Source organism: Sparus aurata, chromosome 11, assembly GCF_900880675.1.
Source record: "Sparus aurata chromosome 11, fSpaAur1.1, whole genome shotgun sequence".
In the NCBI taxonomy this organism is placed as follows: domain Eukaryota; kingdom Metazoa; phylum Chordata; class Actinopteri; order Spariformes; family Sparidae; genus Sparus; species Sparus aurata.
This window is the reverse complement of record NC_044197.1, coordinates 15,071,976-15,091,632: the sequence shown is the minus strand read 5'-3', so window position 1 is coordinate 15,091,632 and position 19,657 is coordinate 15,071,976. Positions and strand designations below refer to the sequence as shown.

The window sequence follows — 19,657 nt, the reverse complement described above, 5'->3', positions numbered from 1 at the left end:
ATCGTTTTAAATTTTTAGAACAATACTTGTCTTGGCAAAACTGCCCCAAAATTGCAATCACAAACACTAATTTCTCGATTTCCACTCTGTGTTTACGTTTCTAGCGAAGGGTAATGTGATCACGAATTTGATTGGCTGTGGGTAAGCGCTTCCTGGATGGGGATGGCGGCTCATTGGTCCTATTTTATGAGGGGGCGGTGCTTCGTGTTGCTACATTACATTACAGCTTTTGTCGCTATTCGGGCAGCTGCACACTGGAAAGTCCCTGACAGCCAGGGAGGTTTCAGTAAGGAAAACTGCGGTTAGCTTTGTCATTTTAAATGAGGGATATCATTATTTTCTTCGCTCGATTGTGCCTGCGAATATAACATTCTGCGAGGTTGTTTCATTCGTGAATTTCCAGCCAACCGAGTAGATGCTCCCCTGCGAGTGCTAGCTGGCTTTAGCAGGCTCGCTCTTTGTGTGGCTAGCTGCTAGCTGAGATGTTTTGTTGTTGTTGAGCTGAGCAGCCCTCCCGTCGTCTGGGAGAGGAGATTCATCAGCTGTGTATGGAAAAACGCCCTCTCGACACCCTTCTCATCCACTGACATTTTGGTGTGAAAGTGGCCCGTGAACTCCCACAGTTGTAAACGTTTGCAAAGCGACGCCGAGACAGGGGAGAGTTTGACCGAAGAGGAAGGAGATGGGAAACTGTCTGAAATCTCCGACCTCGGATGATATCTCACTGCTACATGAGTCTCAGTCTGACCGGGCCAGCTACGGCGACGGCGCTGACCCCGACCAGGAGCCACCGCCCCCCTATCAGGTAACTTTGACCAGGTATATGAACCAAAGTAAGACTACACGCCATTGGGTTTTTCTCATATAAGGTTAACCAAATTCATTAAACGCCTGAAGTTTAAATGTCAAGGCGATGTGTGGCATGTCTTGTCCAGTTTGCTAATTTTATTGACAGGAGAAGACATTAAGAAACTGGTGTTAGATCAAACATATGCGAGGCTGAATCAGCTGTTTACCGTTCCACAACATCACCCCACTGACCCCGTCCCGTCATGGCTTTGGCACTAATCCGCTTTGTTATCCGAAGGTCTCCTGTATCTGTCTCTGTCTACCATTTCCCTGAAGTCACTTTATGATTCATCCTGATATGACATCTCTTGCGATCTCCTTCATCAAACACACTCAGCCATGTAATATTGGCTCATAGCAAGTGGGGTTAAAGTAAGACACACAGATGTCTATTATTGCCTGTCGCTCACTTTAACAGTATAAACTGTAATTTAATGGACCTGAAGCCAAACTTCAGTTCTCCATTAAAAGGGCAACTCTCATAACTTTCTCAGCTTCGTCTTTCACTGACCTCCTCCAGGGCAGCAACTTTGTTTGTCTGCTGTCCTTATTTCCTGAATTAGATCATCTACAAACAGACCAGGTCATGCTGTAGCTGTAAATATGATTCATGGTGTAACCCTTCTCTTGTGTGTTTCTCTATGTTGAGAGGCAGCTGGTATGCGTTATGTAAGGCATTGGCAGAGTTTGCCTGTTACTGGGTTAAGCTCAGCCTTATCTGTAGATTTAAGATAAGTGTTTTTTTAAAGCATGGGAAACTGAAGGAGATCTCCGGTCAGTATGGCATGAGAGCTCTTATTGTAGAAGGTTACTTAATTCTACATTTCAGATTAAATGTTCTGTAACCAAGTTTACAGTCTTCTTGTTAACCATTTACAGCACAGTTGAAAGCATAAAGTGGAAAATTTGCCCACAGTCTTTGTCTGTTGTTGTCTGTCATTTGAAAAGCAATATTTGACATTGATTGTCTTGAAACCTAATGCTAGATTTGATTAAATATATGAAAATAGATGTAAAAAATGAAAGTTGAACAACACCTATTAATGTTGACATGTTATGAGTTGGCACCATGGTATTTATTGGTTCTTTATAGACCTCACTCATCACCATTATTAGGTGAAGTCAGTGTGGTTCTTATATTTTGTGTAATCGTCAATATGTCAAACTATAAACAGATCAAACATGTTTGATAGTCAGGGGTGGCCCCGATGAGCCTGTGAGTAGTTCGGGGGCTTCAGACTGAATCTGCAAACACCTCACATTATCAGATGATCTGTGAAGAACAGCGTGTTTGTAAATGGACACTGCACTAGTTTCTTCAAAAGACCAAAAACCAACAATGAATATCTGCTACCAACAATTTTAAAACCCATTAAAAATGCACATAGAACAGAGTTATGTTGTTGCCATTGGGTGACATATTCCCTCACAACGTGTGTATGTAGCATAATAACATTGACAGCATTGTTGCTCTTTGGAGAGTACAGTAATCATGTATTGGGTCAGTTTTACTACACATGCTCTGAGAGACTGGTAAGAGATATAGAAAAAATACAATACAAAAAGTAATGTCCAATTACTAGTCTTTAGTGCTGCTTGCGGTGTCCTGCTGGTTGAACACTCATTTTGGACCAAGGGTCAGTTCTCTCCCCAGTTTGTCCCTCTCATGTATTAGCAGACACCAGGGTCAAAAATGATTAACCAGCGATGTTTGAACAAAACAGAGGGTTGTTTTAAAACACGTCCTGTTGTTCTAATGGTATTTTCAAAATCCTCAAAGACTCCTATAACAATCTAGATGAAAAAATATTCAAATCATCTGCTCCATTAAAAAATGTTTTTTTAACCCAAATGTATTCTTATAGACGATAGGCATAAACTGGGGCTAGGTCAGTTCACGCAAACATAAAACTTCCTGGTTGCACCACAGAGACGAGACAGTTACAAATTCTGATTCATAATCTCTGTCATTTATTATCAGTGTGATGTCACTCATGCGCGGCCTGCATCTGAGTCAGTCACAGATAATATCTGAATAGGGGCTGGTGCCCTTGTTATGCATCCTTGTCCAGGTTGCTACAAGTATGTCATGTCTGGCATACAACAGTGTGTAATTAGGCCAAAGCAGCCAGCTCTGGTACGATAAAGGAGCTTTAGTGTAAAAAATGACACACACATTGCGCAGTTTCCATGGAGGTGCTCTGACTAATCCTTCAGTTGTGTTGAGAAAGTCTCCACGTAGTTTGTTTGTACCGACAGAGTTTCACAAGAGGGTTAACTAACTAGTTAAAACCTACTTATAAAGGGCTCTTTCAGACCTGCCAGCTCTTTTCTCCCTGGTGACCACAGTAATCAGCACCTTCACCGTCTGAACCCTCCCCGAGAACACAGAACACATTTTTGTGTGCTCTCAGTTCAGCTTAACACACTTTGGAAGTGCTGTGTGTGTTAGAAGAAGGACTAAAGGCTCCGCTATACTCGATTTGAAATTGAATTTGGCATTTTCTTAAAGTCCTCAAGACTATGCAAATGCAAGTTTACTCACTGCGCTGGAGGTCTGAGAGTGAAGTTTGCTGGTCATGGTGAAAAGCATGATGCCGGAAATCTCAACAGTGAAATCCAAAACAAAGATAACATTAGCTTCGCCGGGGCTTAAGTTGCAGAAAATAAACTCTGAAGAAAGACAAAGATGGATGAAACCCAGTATTGTTTTTACAGCCCAAAAAAACATGACAGAAAGGGAAATGGGATGAGTGCATCTTTGTCTTGTTGTCTTGTGACAAACAAAAGAGGATTTTTCTTTGGAAATCCTCCTTTCATTTAATTTGAAATACCATAAATTCCTAGAATAATTAACTTGATGTAATCTATTTTATTGAACAAGGTAAGGATTTTTTGTGAGTTATTTGCCCTATGTATTTTATATGTCAGCCAGGATTTAGGCCTGAACATATTATCATGGTTGGTTTCTGTTGTAATCTTACCTGAAGCTGCCAACTGAAAGAGATAACACTAAGGTAGCTCACCGAGCATTTAGGGAGCGGGTATAGAGGATTTCTGACTCACTTTGCCAGAACTATCATTCCTGGGTGGAAATTATATCAACGTAAAGTGTAAAGCATTGAACTAATTGTTGAACAATTGTTGGAGACAGTGCATTAAATAATGTTTAATGACACTGAACATTCCTGTTGACTGGAGGCTCAGACACATTGATTTTTGTGCACATTGACAGTTAAGCTGCATGCCAATCTTCAGACACTTGCCCTGAGGTTGGTCAACATCTGCCAAACTTAAGTTCTCCATCACATTGACACCAATCAGACTGTGTTTCCTGGGAATCCACAGTCAGCGATGAATCAGAGTAGGGTGAATTCCAGCATCTGTAGTCCGTCCACCACCCAGCCAGAGGCTGCTTCAGTGCTGTTTGAGTAATTTCCTGGCCATAAGAGGCAATGCCGAGAATGGCATCTGCAAGGCTGAAGGCTAACTTAAGTCATGGGTCGAACAAAACAAGGGCTACCGTTCACAGAAATCTTAATAGACATTTTACAATGACTGCCATAATCTGGATGTTGACCTTACTCTTAGTAAGCCAAATTTTATGATTTACATGTATACCATTTTTTAGGTAATTTTCTTTTGGCTCATGTTGACACTTCCATGATGTTTGAATCAGACGTGACAGTCAGTATGGGAGGGAAAATACTTTTTATACCATCACAGTAACTGTCTATTGCATTTCGTGGCTATAGGCACAAAAGGTGGCACGTTTTATTGTTCACACTCTTTCTATGTAGCATAGCACCTCCATTAAAGCCAGAAGCAGTCAGATTGTATATAAGCTTATGAGAAAATTACCCGACTTCTCACATGATCTATCGTCTCAGTGAACAATTTCTTAACAAGTTTATGGTCACAATCGCTAGTTTCATGTCTTCTTCAATACAGCACGTTTTGAGTTAAATAGATTTAATGTCTATTTAGCTCTGCATGGGACCGCTAAGCACAAAATGATCGTTTAGCTGTGATTAGCCGTTTAGCTGTGATTGACAAGTCGCTACCATGGTATGTACTTGGACTCTCAGTCAGCTGTGACCTAGCTTGAGTTAATTTGAGCATAAAAGATATTGATATGGAAGTCTGACGCTGTTGATACAGCAGTCTTAATTAGATTATTATCAGAATATTGCAGTCCATATTAATAAGGTTCGCATAGACATGGGATAAATGCATGGGTGGATGTTGAAAGCTAAGTGGATGAGATCAGCCCTCTGAGCCAACCACTTAGGCTGGTGGGCCATTAAATGTCTTGTCAAAATGTTTTCAAAGTGAACGAGTATGTGTGTGAGTTATGCTCATGTTTGTTTCGTATCAATTGTGGAGGCTAAAAGGCAGAGGTAGGTGCGGTTCGGTCTGTGCTCCTAATATTTAGACTCTGTGTGTGAGTGTGTGTGTGTGTGTGTGTGTGTGTGTGTGTGTGTGTGTGTGTGTGTGTGTGTGTGTGTGTGTGTGTGTGTGTGTGTGTGTGTGTGTGTGCGCGCAACACACGCTGTGTGTTGAGTGTGGTGATTTGGAAAGCAGCTGGTGAGACGAGTGCTGACTCATTGCTGTGGGACTGGGCAACCAGAGATAAGGCACCCCTGTGTGTTTGCATTTGAAAGAGAGAGAGCGTGTGCAGGCATTTCACCTCCTGGTATGGCTTGTAATGCCCCTGTTTCCCTTGAAAGCCCCAGAGATGGTAGCAGTTGTACAGGAGTTTTTCATGATCAGTTTCGGTTTTCACAACAGTCTTTATGCTGCTGTCAGCTAGCTTTATAATCAAACCTTCTTGGCTGGAACACCTAGCCCACTTAAAAGAAATGGTTCACTTTTTTTGTGTGTTTGCATGAAGCTGAACTTGATAATATGCTTCAGTTTTTTTTTCTTTCACTTTTGTGTGAACATGAGGCCCAGAGGGTGAAAAAGGATCTCAAACATGTCAAACAAGTGCCTGCAGCTCTGCTCAAGGGCCAAGTCCCCTTTCAGATGGTTCAGTAGAGTAGGGGGTAAACACCCTTGACTGTAGTAGATACCTAGTAGTCACCTCCCAGGTAATTTTCTGCCCTTTTCCAAACAGTTTACAAGGATCACTTCTCTGTGTGACAAACAATCTGATGTGTAACATTAGGTGCGCGGTTAATTTGATATATTGATAAGTTATTTTGTCATAAGGATGAATAAGGATCCAATCAATAACTCAACTGGCAACCTGAATAAGGTATATATGATGTTTGCAACTGTCGGTTTGTTTGTAATAAGTCAGTGTAAACAAGAAGTGGACCAGAACTTAAAGTGAATTACAAGAGTGAAATGCTCTCACTAGGTTATTAAGAGCAAATCTGTGAGGGTTTTTCAAGTCATTCTTGTTGGTTATGCCGTAGTCAGAGAAGGCAGGAAAAGAATGGGACTTCCTCAGATGTCCAGATGAGTAACATATCGAGGTGATAAGTTCAACCCAAGTGAATCTGACTTCACCACAGGTGTGACTATGTCACTTAAAGCAGACGTGGAGTTGATTTTTTAGCCTTCTAAGGCAGCCCCTTGTGACAGATTACCAAGCGTCTTGTCCTAATATGGTAGCAGAAGCATTTTGGAGGTGGTGCTGACAAACAAGCCATTGTGCTGCAGGTCAGTGACACAGTCTGTGGGTTTTGCCAGACACAAAGTTGCATAGAGGCTGCTGGTCTTAGTACTCAACACAAGGACCAGGACGCACAAGCACATAAAGTCAGTTGGGTCCCAGCGGTTTTGGTCATTATGTTATTATTTACTCATGCCTAAGTGATAGGCTGAGGGCTTGTATAAAGTTTTGCAGGCTGTCTTAACTTATGGCTGTTGTTAAGATTGTAAATAAATGAAATATATTGACTTTACAAACTTTTATTGAACTACTGTTAATACTTCAACGCCCAAACTTCCTGCTTTACCAGGCTGATGAAGTCATGCGATACATGCATACTATTACCAACACACGATCAGCCTGCGCTGTTATCGCATCAACAAACACATCCTGTGATGCTTATGTCCATCCTTCTCCCATTGTTGCATCTGCATGTTGGAGTGATCAGCTGAGTGCATGCTGGCCTGTATTGTTTGCAGGTGTCCCCAGGTCTTGTTCAAAGATATTGTTACTTTGCCGTCTCTAGACAAAGGGTTAAGATTTCAGAGCCTGCTAACGCTTCATGTTTCTGGGGTCTCTTCCTTTGCACATGACGCTGCTTAGGTTTCACAAAAGATAACATGACATTTGGCAAGTAGAAGTTTCCTGTTCTGGATAAGATTGAGATTTGGAAGATTTGCAGACAAAAACGGAGCATATAACGAGAACCATGACAATACGAATGCATTTTTTGTATTGCTGTATTTGAAGCATGTGTTCAAAACAGGAATTTTGCCCAGTCATCACGCTGCCTCTCTGAAGCCCCTTTCCCACATTCACAAAAGCTCTGGCTGCTCTGGTATGTCGGCATTATGTGGGCACAGCCGACAGCGATGGTTTGAAATTGTTTTCCGACAGTGGCAGTCTGCCAATTTTGTAAAATGTTACATCATGACTTGAGTGGGAATAAAGCAGTAATATTCCCAGAATACGAACACATGCAAGAGGCTAAATCTTGCAGTTTTTATTACAGTTCAAAGTGACCTTATCTCTAGAAAGCACATGAGGAAAGCTGTTGGTTCGAAGCAATGTATTTACCCTGCGAAGGCTTTTCGTGATATTCTACCCAAAATATTTTCCTTTTAGCCTCACATGCTAACAGTCTGCAGGCTTAAAAAGTGGCTGCTAACTGTTTACTCATTTACAGAAAACAGACGCTTGAATTTTGACAGCATCAAGTTCCTAAATCATTGAGATGACGAAGGGAATTACAAAATTACAAACAGTGGTGGCAACACAGTTGTTGTTCAACTGTCAAGAAAGATTCAGTTAGGCAGCCATGCATATATTCCTCACTGTGCAGCTGTTGTGTTATTTTCCAACATGTTATAGCTCTTCAGCGAGTAGAAAAAGTTGCCAAATCTGACTGCATCAGTCATAAAATTGTGGTGACATTGTTAATTGTATCAATATAGGAAATCAGTCTTTCTGAATGTCAAAAACCAGGACCTTGCCTTGATAATTTAATTGGTGATGTTGCAAGTGAAAGGGGTGTGGTTCTACTATCAAACGAAATGTATCGTATGTGTTACCTCCGCTCCCCCACTCTACCTTCTTTTGCTTTAGCTCTGTGCGTCTGCCGTATCTGCCAACTATCGTTACTCATTTTTCTCCAATTAAACTTTGGATTTTATTGTGATAAAAGTGTGTGTGTGTGTGTGGGTGTGTGGTTGCACCTAGCTATCCCAACCCAGAGGCAGAAGTGAGCGTGCGTGCGGAAACGAGCCTGCCCAATGTGTGTCACTCATCCCCGGGGCCGCTCAAGCCCTCGGCCTCCAACAGTTGGCTGCTGTTAATGGACGAAACATGTCCGAAATTTCACCCAACTCGGTGTGAGACTTTCCTCCTCATTGGCATTCACCTCCTGCCTCACTTGTTTGTTCTCTTTCTTTCCAATCTGCAGACTGGAGTTGTTTTATCCTTCCTCTTCTTCTTATTGAAGGTCTACCTGGCAGTGATGGCTCCTCAACACGCACACTCCCTCACCGTGTTCGCAATTCAAGATTCTTTTCATGATGTAAAATTTAGATACTGGCGTTTAATTGCTTGAAAAACATATACATTAGAATATATCTATCTGTCTTTTAATATCACTCTATGAAATTATGGTATAGGGTTATAGGGCGATATATTCACAGACTAGAGTTGGCAGGTATGGCGTCTGCTTTCATTTGTCCTACATTCTTCACCTTCCTTCCCGCACACCATTAGCAGTCTGGACCTGGCAGGCGGACAATTTTGGCAGCCTGCAGTGTGCTTGGCAGAGAAAACCAGGCTCTGCACTTTGCTACCTCCCCCCCAGTCCCACTTTCGCCTCGCCTACTCCCTGTGTCCCCCTCTCCATCTCTATGACCGCTGTCCTTCTGGTCAACCTGAGGTCACACAATGGACAGTTGTCACAGCCCAGCTGACATGCCATGTATGAAGGAAGGGCAAGGCATATGACAACAATTACACTGCTGACCACTGCACAGTTAAACACTCACACAGAGCACAGCTGCTGCCCCCCTGTGAGGCCCTGTCCATAGCTTTTTATTCCTGCTGCTGTCTGTTTTTGAGATGAGCGAAAGGAGAGGCTGTCAGAGGAGCAGCAGACAGCCTCATCTACTGAAGTTATGCTGACTCATGGCTTAAAATGCTGTGTTGCCGAGAGGCTGACTGCTACGTAGCACAGACATCTCTTTTCTGTTTTACTTTTCAAGAATTAAATGAGAATAACTTTTAAGTTTTTAAAAGTGTTTCGTTTCCATCGTGCGTGCTAAAGTAAAAAATAATGTGTCGTTATGTAGAGCTGTGCGATATTGCCCTAAAATAATATTGCAATACTTTGCGATATTATTGTCCTCAATCTCCTCAAATCTCCTCAAAAGCACTTCTTAATCTTAGTCACATATTCCAGTATTTTGTTACCTAAAGGCTTGATAGTGATATTGAGACTGTATTTCAAGGATGACTGTCCATACAAAATATTAGCACAATAAGATTTTTGCTAAAAAATCATCAGTAATGCTGATATGATGTTAAAGGCAAGTATTTGAACACGTAGAGCAGTAGTAGGTTCAGATAATGACATCACTGTACTGTAATTCAGCCGTTAAAACCAGGAACAAATTTTGTGCCATATCATCATAAAACGATATAGCAATGAAGCTTTTGATTACAAGCCTACTAGAGTCGGGCCATGGCTACGGAATTGGCATATGATGAAATCCACAGGGAAACATCGCGACAGGTATGGCCCTGTCGGACACGTGTCCAGAACATCCCTTTGCCAGGTTTAAAAGTGTCGATGTTACATGTCCGTACCAGTCAGCTACAACTACCACTATTGACCTTGGCCATGTTGCAATTTTGTTAATATTGCGATTAATTGTGTAGCCTTAATTGCAAGCTAATCAACAGAAATGGTGTCTGCTCTTTACAAAGTAATTCACCAGGAGTGTGCACTGTACTTGACTGGCCAGGTTGTGGGATAGGTTGCAGGAAAGTTGTTCCAGGGTAAACTTAATTGCCAGATGATGCTGACCTGGACTCTTTGTTCAAAACAATGGCAGGGATCTGCTTTTGGTCGGCAATTCAGTTGCATATTCCCTAAATAGCTGGGACAGAATATATGAGAGACAGAATGGTCCAAATTGAAGCAGCCAATGCAGAGATATCTTGACTCTTCGACCCTAGAATGGGACCAGCTCCAAATACACTGGATCGTCAACTTTTATTGTACATATCTGGTTATTACGCACATCTTTTGAATGCCACAGTTTGTAACGCATGCTCTCTGTTCCTGGATCTAGCCTGGGATGTCCCTGATGACATCATCAGGTTTTTTTTTTTCAGGCTTTGGAAAGCTTCCTCAGGGTCACAGAAGACATCATACAATAGAAGAGCTTCCCGTGATAGGTAATTTCCCCTGTGGAGGATGCTAAAAAAACAGGCAACATGGAGAGGTCCTCAATAGAACCAGTGCTGGTTTGTCCGCTCTGGGCTACTGTTGAAACATGGAGTGCAACATGGCAGACCCTCTCCCTCTGTAGAACAGCGGTTATGTTCAGGTGATGACCCTCTAATGAAAACACGATCATGAAAACGAGGACACAAAGCTTTAGTCATTATTTTAGATGCATTTTTGTGCAGGTACATCATTAATGGCGGTTATTAAACATGGTGTTTATTAGAGGGTACAGATGTGTTGCTATACTGCTATGGCCTGTCTGGTTTCCAGCTGCATTCATTCAAGTACTTGGTGTTTTGTGTCAAAAGGTTATCTCTGTGGATATACAGGTGGTAAATGAAGGAGCTCACTTAATGGCATTAGAGCGGACTTAGCCTAATCCATGACCTGGCTGTTGGATCCTTCCAGTTGCCTGACATGAAGGACGGGCCTTTGTAGGAGCAAGTGGGCTGAAAAGTATGTGCTTAGTGAGGTAGAGGAGGAACTGTGAGTCACACCACAAGAGATTGTAATGACTGAGAATGCACCAGGATACAGGGAGGAAGTCATAGACCGCAGAGTGAGAGAGGACAGTGAATAGAAAGTTAAAGACATTTAGAGACGGTGGTATTACACAAGACTGAGAAGAGAAATGGATGCATACTCGCGTTCCCCCAAATGTATATGATATTCTTGCTATTTCTTGTGGACCGGCGATCAGAACAGACAACAGTGAGTCAATCAATCTGTCTTACCACGGCCAGTTCTTGGAAAACTTGATCATCCAGTTCTTGCAGGAAATTAAAGCACGTTGGTGCTGCTTTGATGCTCTTGCTGTTTGTTGTTGGAGATCATTTTCTTGATTCCTGCTTTTCTCGATGTAAATATCAAATTGCTGTCACAAAAGATAGAGAAAAGCAGCAAATCCTCACTTTTGAAAAACTGGAACAGTTTAGAACAGTCAGAAATGACTTGAACAATAATGTTAATGTTGAAATAGTTACTTTTCCGCCTAAATGCTTCAGCTCTATTTGTATTATATCACTTTTCTATTTCTGTTTGTTTGTTGTATTTCAGTTTTTTCTGTTTGTGCAATTATTTGGGAATGGTAGGGTGTTAGGCATGCACATGGCCAACAAGTCATTTAGAATGTATCTGTTTTTCAAAATATCTAGGGGTAAATACTTCCAGTGTAATATACGGCTTAGATTTGAGGTGTGGTATTATTATGACTCTTTCTGTTCATTCTCATTATGATCTAAGATGGAAACCTACATACTTTCAGTGCTCTCTAAACTTCGACTCATGTGGTTTTGTGCACCAATATGTAAACATTACGTACAGACATAATAAAGATCCCCAACAAGGCACTGTTCTTGGCCAGTTTCAGTTGGTTCACTCCTGTTGAACAAAGTGTAGAGCAACAAAGAGTTTTGTGCTGCTTTAAAGTCTGCTGCAGGAGAGCATCAACTCTCCATGTGTAGTTATGGTTGGACCGCTGAAAATGAAGAGGAAAGTTGAAAGACTAGTTGTTTCCTGCTCTGAGCAGTCTGTAATGACTTCATAGTTACAGTAGTTGACGGTTGACTCCCAGAGCCTGGCTCCCTCTGAATGTTTTCAATAAAATTCTTTCATTTTACTTGAAAATACTTGAATCAAAGTCAAGTGAAATTATTTGATTAATCCCGTTTCATAAATCAGGCCTGTATGACACCAACCATGAAAGTTCAGCAGCTTTCTGCTGCAGCGGCTGTTTGGACAAGATTTAGGGAAACACTACCATCTACTGACTGTGATCATAATCCCACAACATGGCACACATAAATACTGTTGGCTAGAAATTAATCATTGATTACATCAGTTATTGACAATAGTTAGTGTGAATGTTTGTGTGCCGTGGGCCTTTCGGTATGAGAGGGATAATTACATATTTACATAAGACTGTGTGCTAAATTAAGAACTCTTCCAGTCAACTGAGTGCTTTCATTATGTAGCAAGGGAATTACATACTTATGATTGCCAGTATTATATTGACGGGTGGTGATTAATTGATTACAGTATTCAAATCAATGCCTATTTCTCACTAAATTGAACATGTTTGGGCCCTAGTCAAATTAATGATTCATAAGCTGCTAGACCCGGTTTCTCTTCCACTGAAAGTGATAACAATAACAGTAACTTCTGCTTTTGATATTGGAGAGAGATTCACTAAGCCTGTCTCAGAATACTAGTCTGTGTATGTTCAAGGTCATCTTGCCCTTTTTGCCACAAACCAGACATCCAACCTCCAGCTTGCTCTTTTTTTATATCCGCATGTCAGCCATAGCCATGGGTGGATTGTTTTTCCGTCACATTCTTGTGAATGCAATATTCTCAGGAATGCCCTGAGGGAATTTCTTCTAATTTCATAGAAAATGTTGAACTTTGAGCCAAGGATGAGCTGATTAGATTTTGGTGCTCAAAGGTCAAGGTTTAAGTCAGTCGCTTGTTTTTTTAATGTGAAAATGTTTATATTGTTTGTTTTAAGTTGTTGCTTTGATCCTTTTGTGTGAAACTTTTTATGCCGCTGTCTTGGCACGAAGTGCCTTGTAAAAGAGATTCTCAATCTCAATGGGGATTTTCCTGCTAAAATAAAGGTTCAGTGAAAATAAAATAAAAAGGTCAGTAGCTTAGGAACAGAAGTGAAGATGGTAACTGTGTTTCACAATTCTCCGAATTGGTCACGCTTATCTTGGGGGGCCAACCTATGTATACTGTAAGTTATGAGTATTTCTTTGTAAACACCTACATACTAATTTTATTTTACAGGCTCAATTCAAAAGACAGCTGTTTTTTTTTTAATGTCATCTCCTCTCTGTCAATCTTCAGGAGCAGATCCATGTGCCTGTCTACCACCCGACACCCAGCCAAGCCCGACTGGCCACCCAGCTGACAGAGGAGGAGCAGGTCCGCATTGCGCAGCGCATCGGACTCATCCAGCACCTCCCGAAGGGCGTGTACGACCCAGGACGGGATGGCTCTGAGAAGAAGATCAGAGAGTGAGTAGAAAGCCCTGCAGTAGAAGTCATCTTTTTTTAGAGCAATAGTCTGGGCATAAGTGGGTTGTTTATAGGTCTGCAAAAATACTCTAACTAGAATTTTCTAAATGCACTATCTAAAAGCAGGATTAAAATATAATTGATGACATAGTTTCTGAGCTCGCCAGCCAAAGTTAGCAGCAGTTAGCAATTTATTTAGCAACAAGTAAGGCTATCTGTTCGACAGGTAACTCAGTAAATCACTTGAGTTGAGAGTTGAGGCAGAGCAGCTGGAGGACATCAGACCAATAACCAGAAAGCGGTTTCCGCATGAAATATAATACAGTTTCACCAACATAGTCGGTAGAGTGTACAATTGTGCTTCAAAGCATTACTCACTTCTTGTGGGAGATTGTAACCGCTCACACAAGTTACATAGTGTACTCACAGGTGTTCCGGGCACAGAGTGGGTATGACAAAGGCACCATTCACCGTTTTCAGTTCCCTTGAGGATAAAAAAGGGGCTTTTCAACTGGCACCTTTTGGCCATGTCCATGCCCAGGATGGACCTTCTTCACAGTCGGGCCAATGTCTGCACCCTCTGCGTCCCTTTTTTGTGGCTTCTTACTGATTTTTTGTGGTTTGAAGTTTAGTTTCTCTCTAGTGTCCCTTTTGGTACTCTCAGATATCTGCTGTATTTTACTGTTGCAACACCCTCATTGTGATCTCTTTCACCTGTCTCAGAAATGTTAATTTACTGTCGGTAAAAATCCAACATTTTAATGATCTTGCTGCTGTATAATAAAACATTTTAGATAAATAACTAATGGAGTATAAACTACTTTTATTGTAAGGAATTTATAGGAATGTAAATATGTGGTTCCCCAAATCAATCAAGCTTTGTTAACTGCTGCTCTTTGATAGTAATGTGGGGAGGCAGAGTATTAACAGCTGCTCCTTTGACAACTACACAAGACAAGGCCATCATTTGTCAAAGACACACCTTCATGCATGTAGCCCTGTTGTAGTGGAAGTGTAAATCCCTGCACATGATGGTTATACAATTTTGCTTTAAGTCTATGTAGACTCGGAAAATCATGTTTGTAAGGTCCAGCATTTCCTGCCTTTTCAGGCTTCTTTTTTCTAAAAAAAAAGTTTGTTGTTAAGTTGATGGATATAGTGAGTGTCTGTGTTCACCTTCACAGGTGTGTCATCTGTATGATGGACTTTGTGTATGGGGACCCAATCCGGTTCCTGCCCTGCATGCACATCTACCACATGGACTGTATAGACGACTGGCTGATGAGATCCTTCACCTGCCCCTCCTGCATGGAGCCTGTGGACGCCGCGCTGCTTTCCTCCTACGAGACCAACTGACAGACAAACACACATGCCCACAGACACCTGTGGACCAGACTGAACACACGCACACACACACATACACTCAATATGCACACAACTTCCATCTCTCTAACCTGTAACCTGGAGTAGTTAAAGGGTGATACAAAGCAGTGACGATGTAACTTTGTGTGTGTGTGTGTGTGTGTGTGTGTGTGTGAGAGAGAGTGTGTGTGTGTGTGTGAGTGTGGGTGTGAGTGAGCTCACATGTGTGTATGTGCGTGCGACACAAGTTCCTCATTTGGCCTGCTGGACAGGATTGGAGGAATGAACACAGTGTCGGTGTTAAGGACGAGCAGGAAGGAGCCGCATTGAGGGAAGGAGGATACAGATGAGAGGATTCAAGCGTAAGGGGAAGTCAAGGGGAATGGGTGACGGTTAACTGGTATGATTAAGAAACCTTTCCAAGATCCGCTTTTATATACGCTTCTACACACACTTTGTTTATTTAATCACTGTCATTGAAAGGAACGTCGACAGAATGCAGGAGGATGGACGTTTGACGACCGTCATTAGGCTGCAGACTGTGTTTGTTGGACTGCTGAAGCCTAATTACTATAATGTCATACTGCAAGACAAAGGGAAGGAAACGCCCTTCAGATGGTCTGTCTGCTACTTTGATGCGTCTCCACACAGACAGTCACAAAGGCTGCAAAAACTGCCAAACGTGCAAATGACGTGATCTGAAGACGGCTTAAGATGGACATCGGACTCACGACTGCGAACATCAGATACATTCTGCAGACACACCACAGGCCTGCACTTGGCCTCCAGCCGTCTGTCTGTACAGATCTTTTAGGAGAAAAAAATAAGTTTGCTCAGTGGATCGATTGATTGTCCAGTGGCTTCTTGAAATCTGTTCTGTGTTTTATTTTGTCAGCCAGTACAAGGGCTCGGTCGAACCAGTGTTTACCAATAACACAAATGCGGCCAATGGAAATACAGTGAGTTCTTCAGTCACTAATGTGATGGATTGCTGGTAGACTTTTGCTGTCAAGCCTCATGACAGTGAGGTCTAGGATTATTGGCTCAAGCACAAGATCAGTTGACAAACCATTGATACAAATCAGAGACATTTGCACTTATTAATCAGACTTGTGACAAGAGTTGATCATATGCATTCAGTAATGGTATGTGATCTGCGTTATCTACATTCTTATTACAATTGCAGTGATGTGTAATCAAAGCCGCTGTCTCTGTGGTACAGGAGTGGAATATAATTTATTACTGGTGACATTAACCAAACTACTGAACTAATCTCAAGTTTGGCGTCCCTGTTATTGTCCAAGTCAAGGACAGAAACAAAAACAACATGCACAAAGCTGGGCTCATTAATGTCTTTGCATTATAAAGCGATGCTTTACATATTTATGCACTTGCAACGTTCATTTCATAGAGCATCCTGTTTTATGGCAAAACTGGATCTTAAGCAAATATTGCAGTTAGAGCTGTTAACACAGGCGTGTGCCAGCATCAGGAGGACACTGGAGGTGGAGAATGAATCTGTTTATGAGTTGTCTGGAATGTGTTTATGACTGAGGACGCTTATTTACCTGATGTTGTCAGAATCAGCTGTTTCTGACTTACATCTCCAGATTAGAAAGCTTATCTGTCTATCCATTTTTATTAGAGCCCGACCGATACTGAATTTTTGGGTCTGATACCGATATTGGAGAGTTAAAATATTCTGATATTGATATATTAGCCGGAATTCTTTTTTTTAACACAGAATATATACAGGAACACGTTTTTTTTTTTATCCTCACATCTAATTGAGGCCTCGATCCAAACAGTCTCCTCACCACATTTTTAAATCACAAGAGTCACCCTGTTTACTATTAAAGCACAAAGAAATACAACTGTTCAGTTATCTTTTCCACCTCCCTGCAAAGTAACTTTGGCCTGTAGGTGAGCCTGTAACACTTTGAATTATGCAGGAAATTATAACGCATTTGAGCTCCCCCTGCATATAAAGCAGGCATGATACAGATCCGACACAGTTTGAAAACATGCCTTTTATTGATCTGTGTGTATACCTGTGTGTGTGTGTGTGTGTGTGTTTGTGTTTGTATTAGGCTTTATGGCCTTTTCTGTGTATGTGTTTGAGAAATGTTGGGGGTGTGTGTGTGTAAGCACCTTAGTCTTTGCACAGTGCTTTAATCGCCGTAACTCTTTATGTTGTACATTGTCCACCATCAGCAAGGTGGAGCCTCATGGCCTTAGGTTACACATGAGCAAAGGGTTGGTATCAGCTGCTAAAAATGTGAAGCAGAGTCCAGTCGATGACAAGTAACAAGAAGATGGGTTGATTATACCCAGACAGTGCTGCTGCCGAGCTGTCATTGTACATGTCCTGTCATCAAGAATACAGGAGGTTTGTCCAGAGCATTATCACAAAGCTAATTAATGAATTATCAGTGTAGTGTGGTGTTTGGATTTCTCTCACATCAACTGGCTGTCTTCCAAAGAAGTTCTGGAGGACTGCGCAGCCGGTCTCCCCACGGCTAAAATCAGCACTCTCCAACAGGGGAGCAGGTTTGGACACAAAGGACATTTTTGCAGAGTTTTGATCTCAGTCTGGAGCCAGTTAAAGGCTGGGTGGGGACTGGTTAAAAAATGTTAAACCAGTCGTTGTGTATGCGTGTTTATATCTGCCAAAATTCCACAGAACAGTTTAGTTATAAAGAATGGAATCCACAAAGCTATGTAAACCTTGATCAGTGGGGCACTTTGTGGGCAGCAAACATTGTGCTGACACTTCTGGTTATAAATGTGCTCACATCCCAGGAAAATGACTCATGGGTGTCACCGCTGATGGTCTGATATTCACCAACAATGAAACAGCTGCACAAACCCTTACTTCATCGCAGGCCAGACAGACTTCTCTCTGGGTCTCTCTTTGAATCCTGGCAGAGACTTATTTATTGAAAATGTTCGGACTCATATGAGTGAGGAAGTGAATGCTGCTTTGGGGTGGACTTTCTGCTTTCAGTTCAGGATTGAACATCAAGGTTTGCTCATATGTGAATGGGGTATGTATGTTGTATGTATGTGTCTGGATGCTTGTTAAACCTTTTCTTGTTTGTAAGTATAAATATGCATATGCTATGTACTATGGGCAAATAATAAATAGACATTGCAACAGAACATAACTGCCAGTGGGTGTGATTTATTTCCTGTGTGCACACTAGAAAGGGAAGGATGTAGTTTTGGGCTTTCTTATTTCGGAAATAGGAACGGCTTACAAGCGACAGGACTCTGAAAATACATCATGTGATGATAATGTTATCCTAGATATTACATCAAAAAATGTTATTGTCACTTCGACTTCAAATACGTGGTAGGACATCCACAATATGGCATCAAAGTGATGAAATAAGATAAATTACAATTACCAATTTCCTTCTGCTCTTCTTTTAATATGCCCAAGCACTCATAATGTGTATGGGCACCGTTTTTTTTTAGAGGTCATCCTATTTATAGAAGCTCCATAACAATAGCCTAAAGGCATTTTTGAACAACAAAGCACATTGATGTCTGGCTTGACATATTTTCGAAATTGCAAAACTCCTGATAAAATAAATGACAACATGGTGAAGTTAGTTTTCAGTGGGACATTCTATACAGATACAGATACACATACATATGTTCTGACTGAATCTATAATTTGACACGGAGGCCTTCTATACCTCTGATTGGACAGGATCGGGAGGACCGTGACCTCCTCCCTGTCCTCGCGTCCCATTAATTGCTAAGTTGGAATGTAACTAAAGTACATTTACTCAAGTACTGCACTTAAATACAATTTTGAGGTACTCGTCCTTTTCTGGAGTATTTCCATTGTGTGCCACTAGTTACTGTGCAGAGCGCATGCTGCATCTGAGCCAAAGCTGCACATTTATAAATTATATTATATAGCCTATTCTTTTTCTTCGCATGAACGAATATCGGTCGACCTAAAGAAACCTACACAATATATATGTCAATATTTGCATAATTTGCTTTTAATGTGTGCTTTTGATACTTATGTAGCCTTCGTTTAATATCAGATACTTTAAGAATTTTTCTTAGGGAGCATCAATTAATGACTGTATAAATGACGCAATGCTCATTTATTTAACATGTATTCTTTAAAAGCTTCCATGGAGCCTAATGTGACCCAATGGCTCCAAATCCAAGGTCAACCTAATACTACTTGGCTACTACACTGATCGAACGGGACACGCATCTTTATGTTGGATGATGGTGACGCCACCAAAACCAACATGTATTTCCAAGTGTCCTGGTTTTTTCCCCAATGTAACAATGTGTTTCGGTTTTGATTTTGTGTCACGGGGTCGCATTATAATAAAACAATTGAAGAAACTGACATTATTTTCTTGTTCGACCTTTTCAGTTCTGTCATCAAAAATGTCTCACACCCATTGCTGATTGCCACCGTGTAATTCGTTTATTTTACATAAATATCTTAATGGTAAACAGTGGAAGTAATAGCGTCCATCTAACATGACACGCATCTGTTTATATGATATTGTCATAGCACTTTTAGACATGTTTTTTTTTTTTCATAGCTTCTACGTCAGTACTAAATGTATAAATACTATACTGAAGATAAAAATAGAAAAAAAAAGAAAACACTAAATCCAATGTGAAGAGATGTGTCTTTTAGGCCAGTATGGTGATATATATCATGGTAGGCCTGTTCATTTGGAGTCAGTGGGTCAAGTTGCTTGGAGGTTAAGGCAAAGGTCACTCTCCAGT

General features: G+C 41.3%; 1 protein-coding gene across 1 annotated transcript; it reads left to right on the top strand.

Annotated features, from left to right (window-relative positions):
* The first annotated feature begins 199 nt into the window (after positions 1-199).
* rnf11b (ring finger protein 11b) lies at positions 200-18,048 on the top strand. Its single transcript, XM_030433046.1, has 3 exons — positions 200-805; positions 13,350-13,519; positions 14,704-18,048. The coding sequence occupies exons 1-3, from the start codon at positions 683-685 to the stop codon at positions 14,873-14,875; spliced, it is 465 nt and encodes a 154-aa protein (XP_030288906.1). The 5' UTR covers positions 200-682; the 3' UTR covers positions 14,876-18,048.
* The last annotated feature ends 1,609 nt before the right edge of the window (positions 18,049-19,657 follow it).

Bases quoted from the DNA above. Each gene is read 5' to 3' on its own strand.
- rnf11b (XM_030433046.1), top strand. From the start codon at position 683: ATGGGAAACTGTCTGAAATCTCCGACCTCGGATGATATCTCACTGCTA. The intron at 806-13,349 runs GTAACTTTGACC...GTCAATCTTCAG, and splicing joins AGCCACCGCCCCCCTATCAG to GAGCAGATCCATGTGCCTGT. The intron at 13,520-14,703 runs GTGAGTAGAAAG...TCACCTTCACAG, and splicing joins TCTGAGAAGAAGATCAGAGA to GTGTGTCATCTGTATGATGG.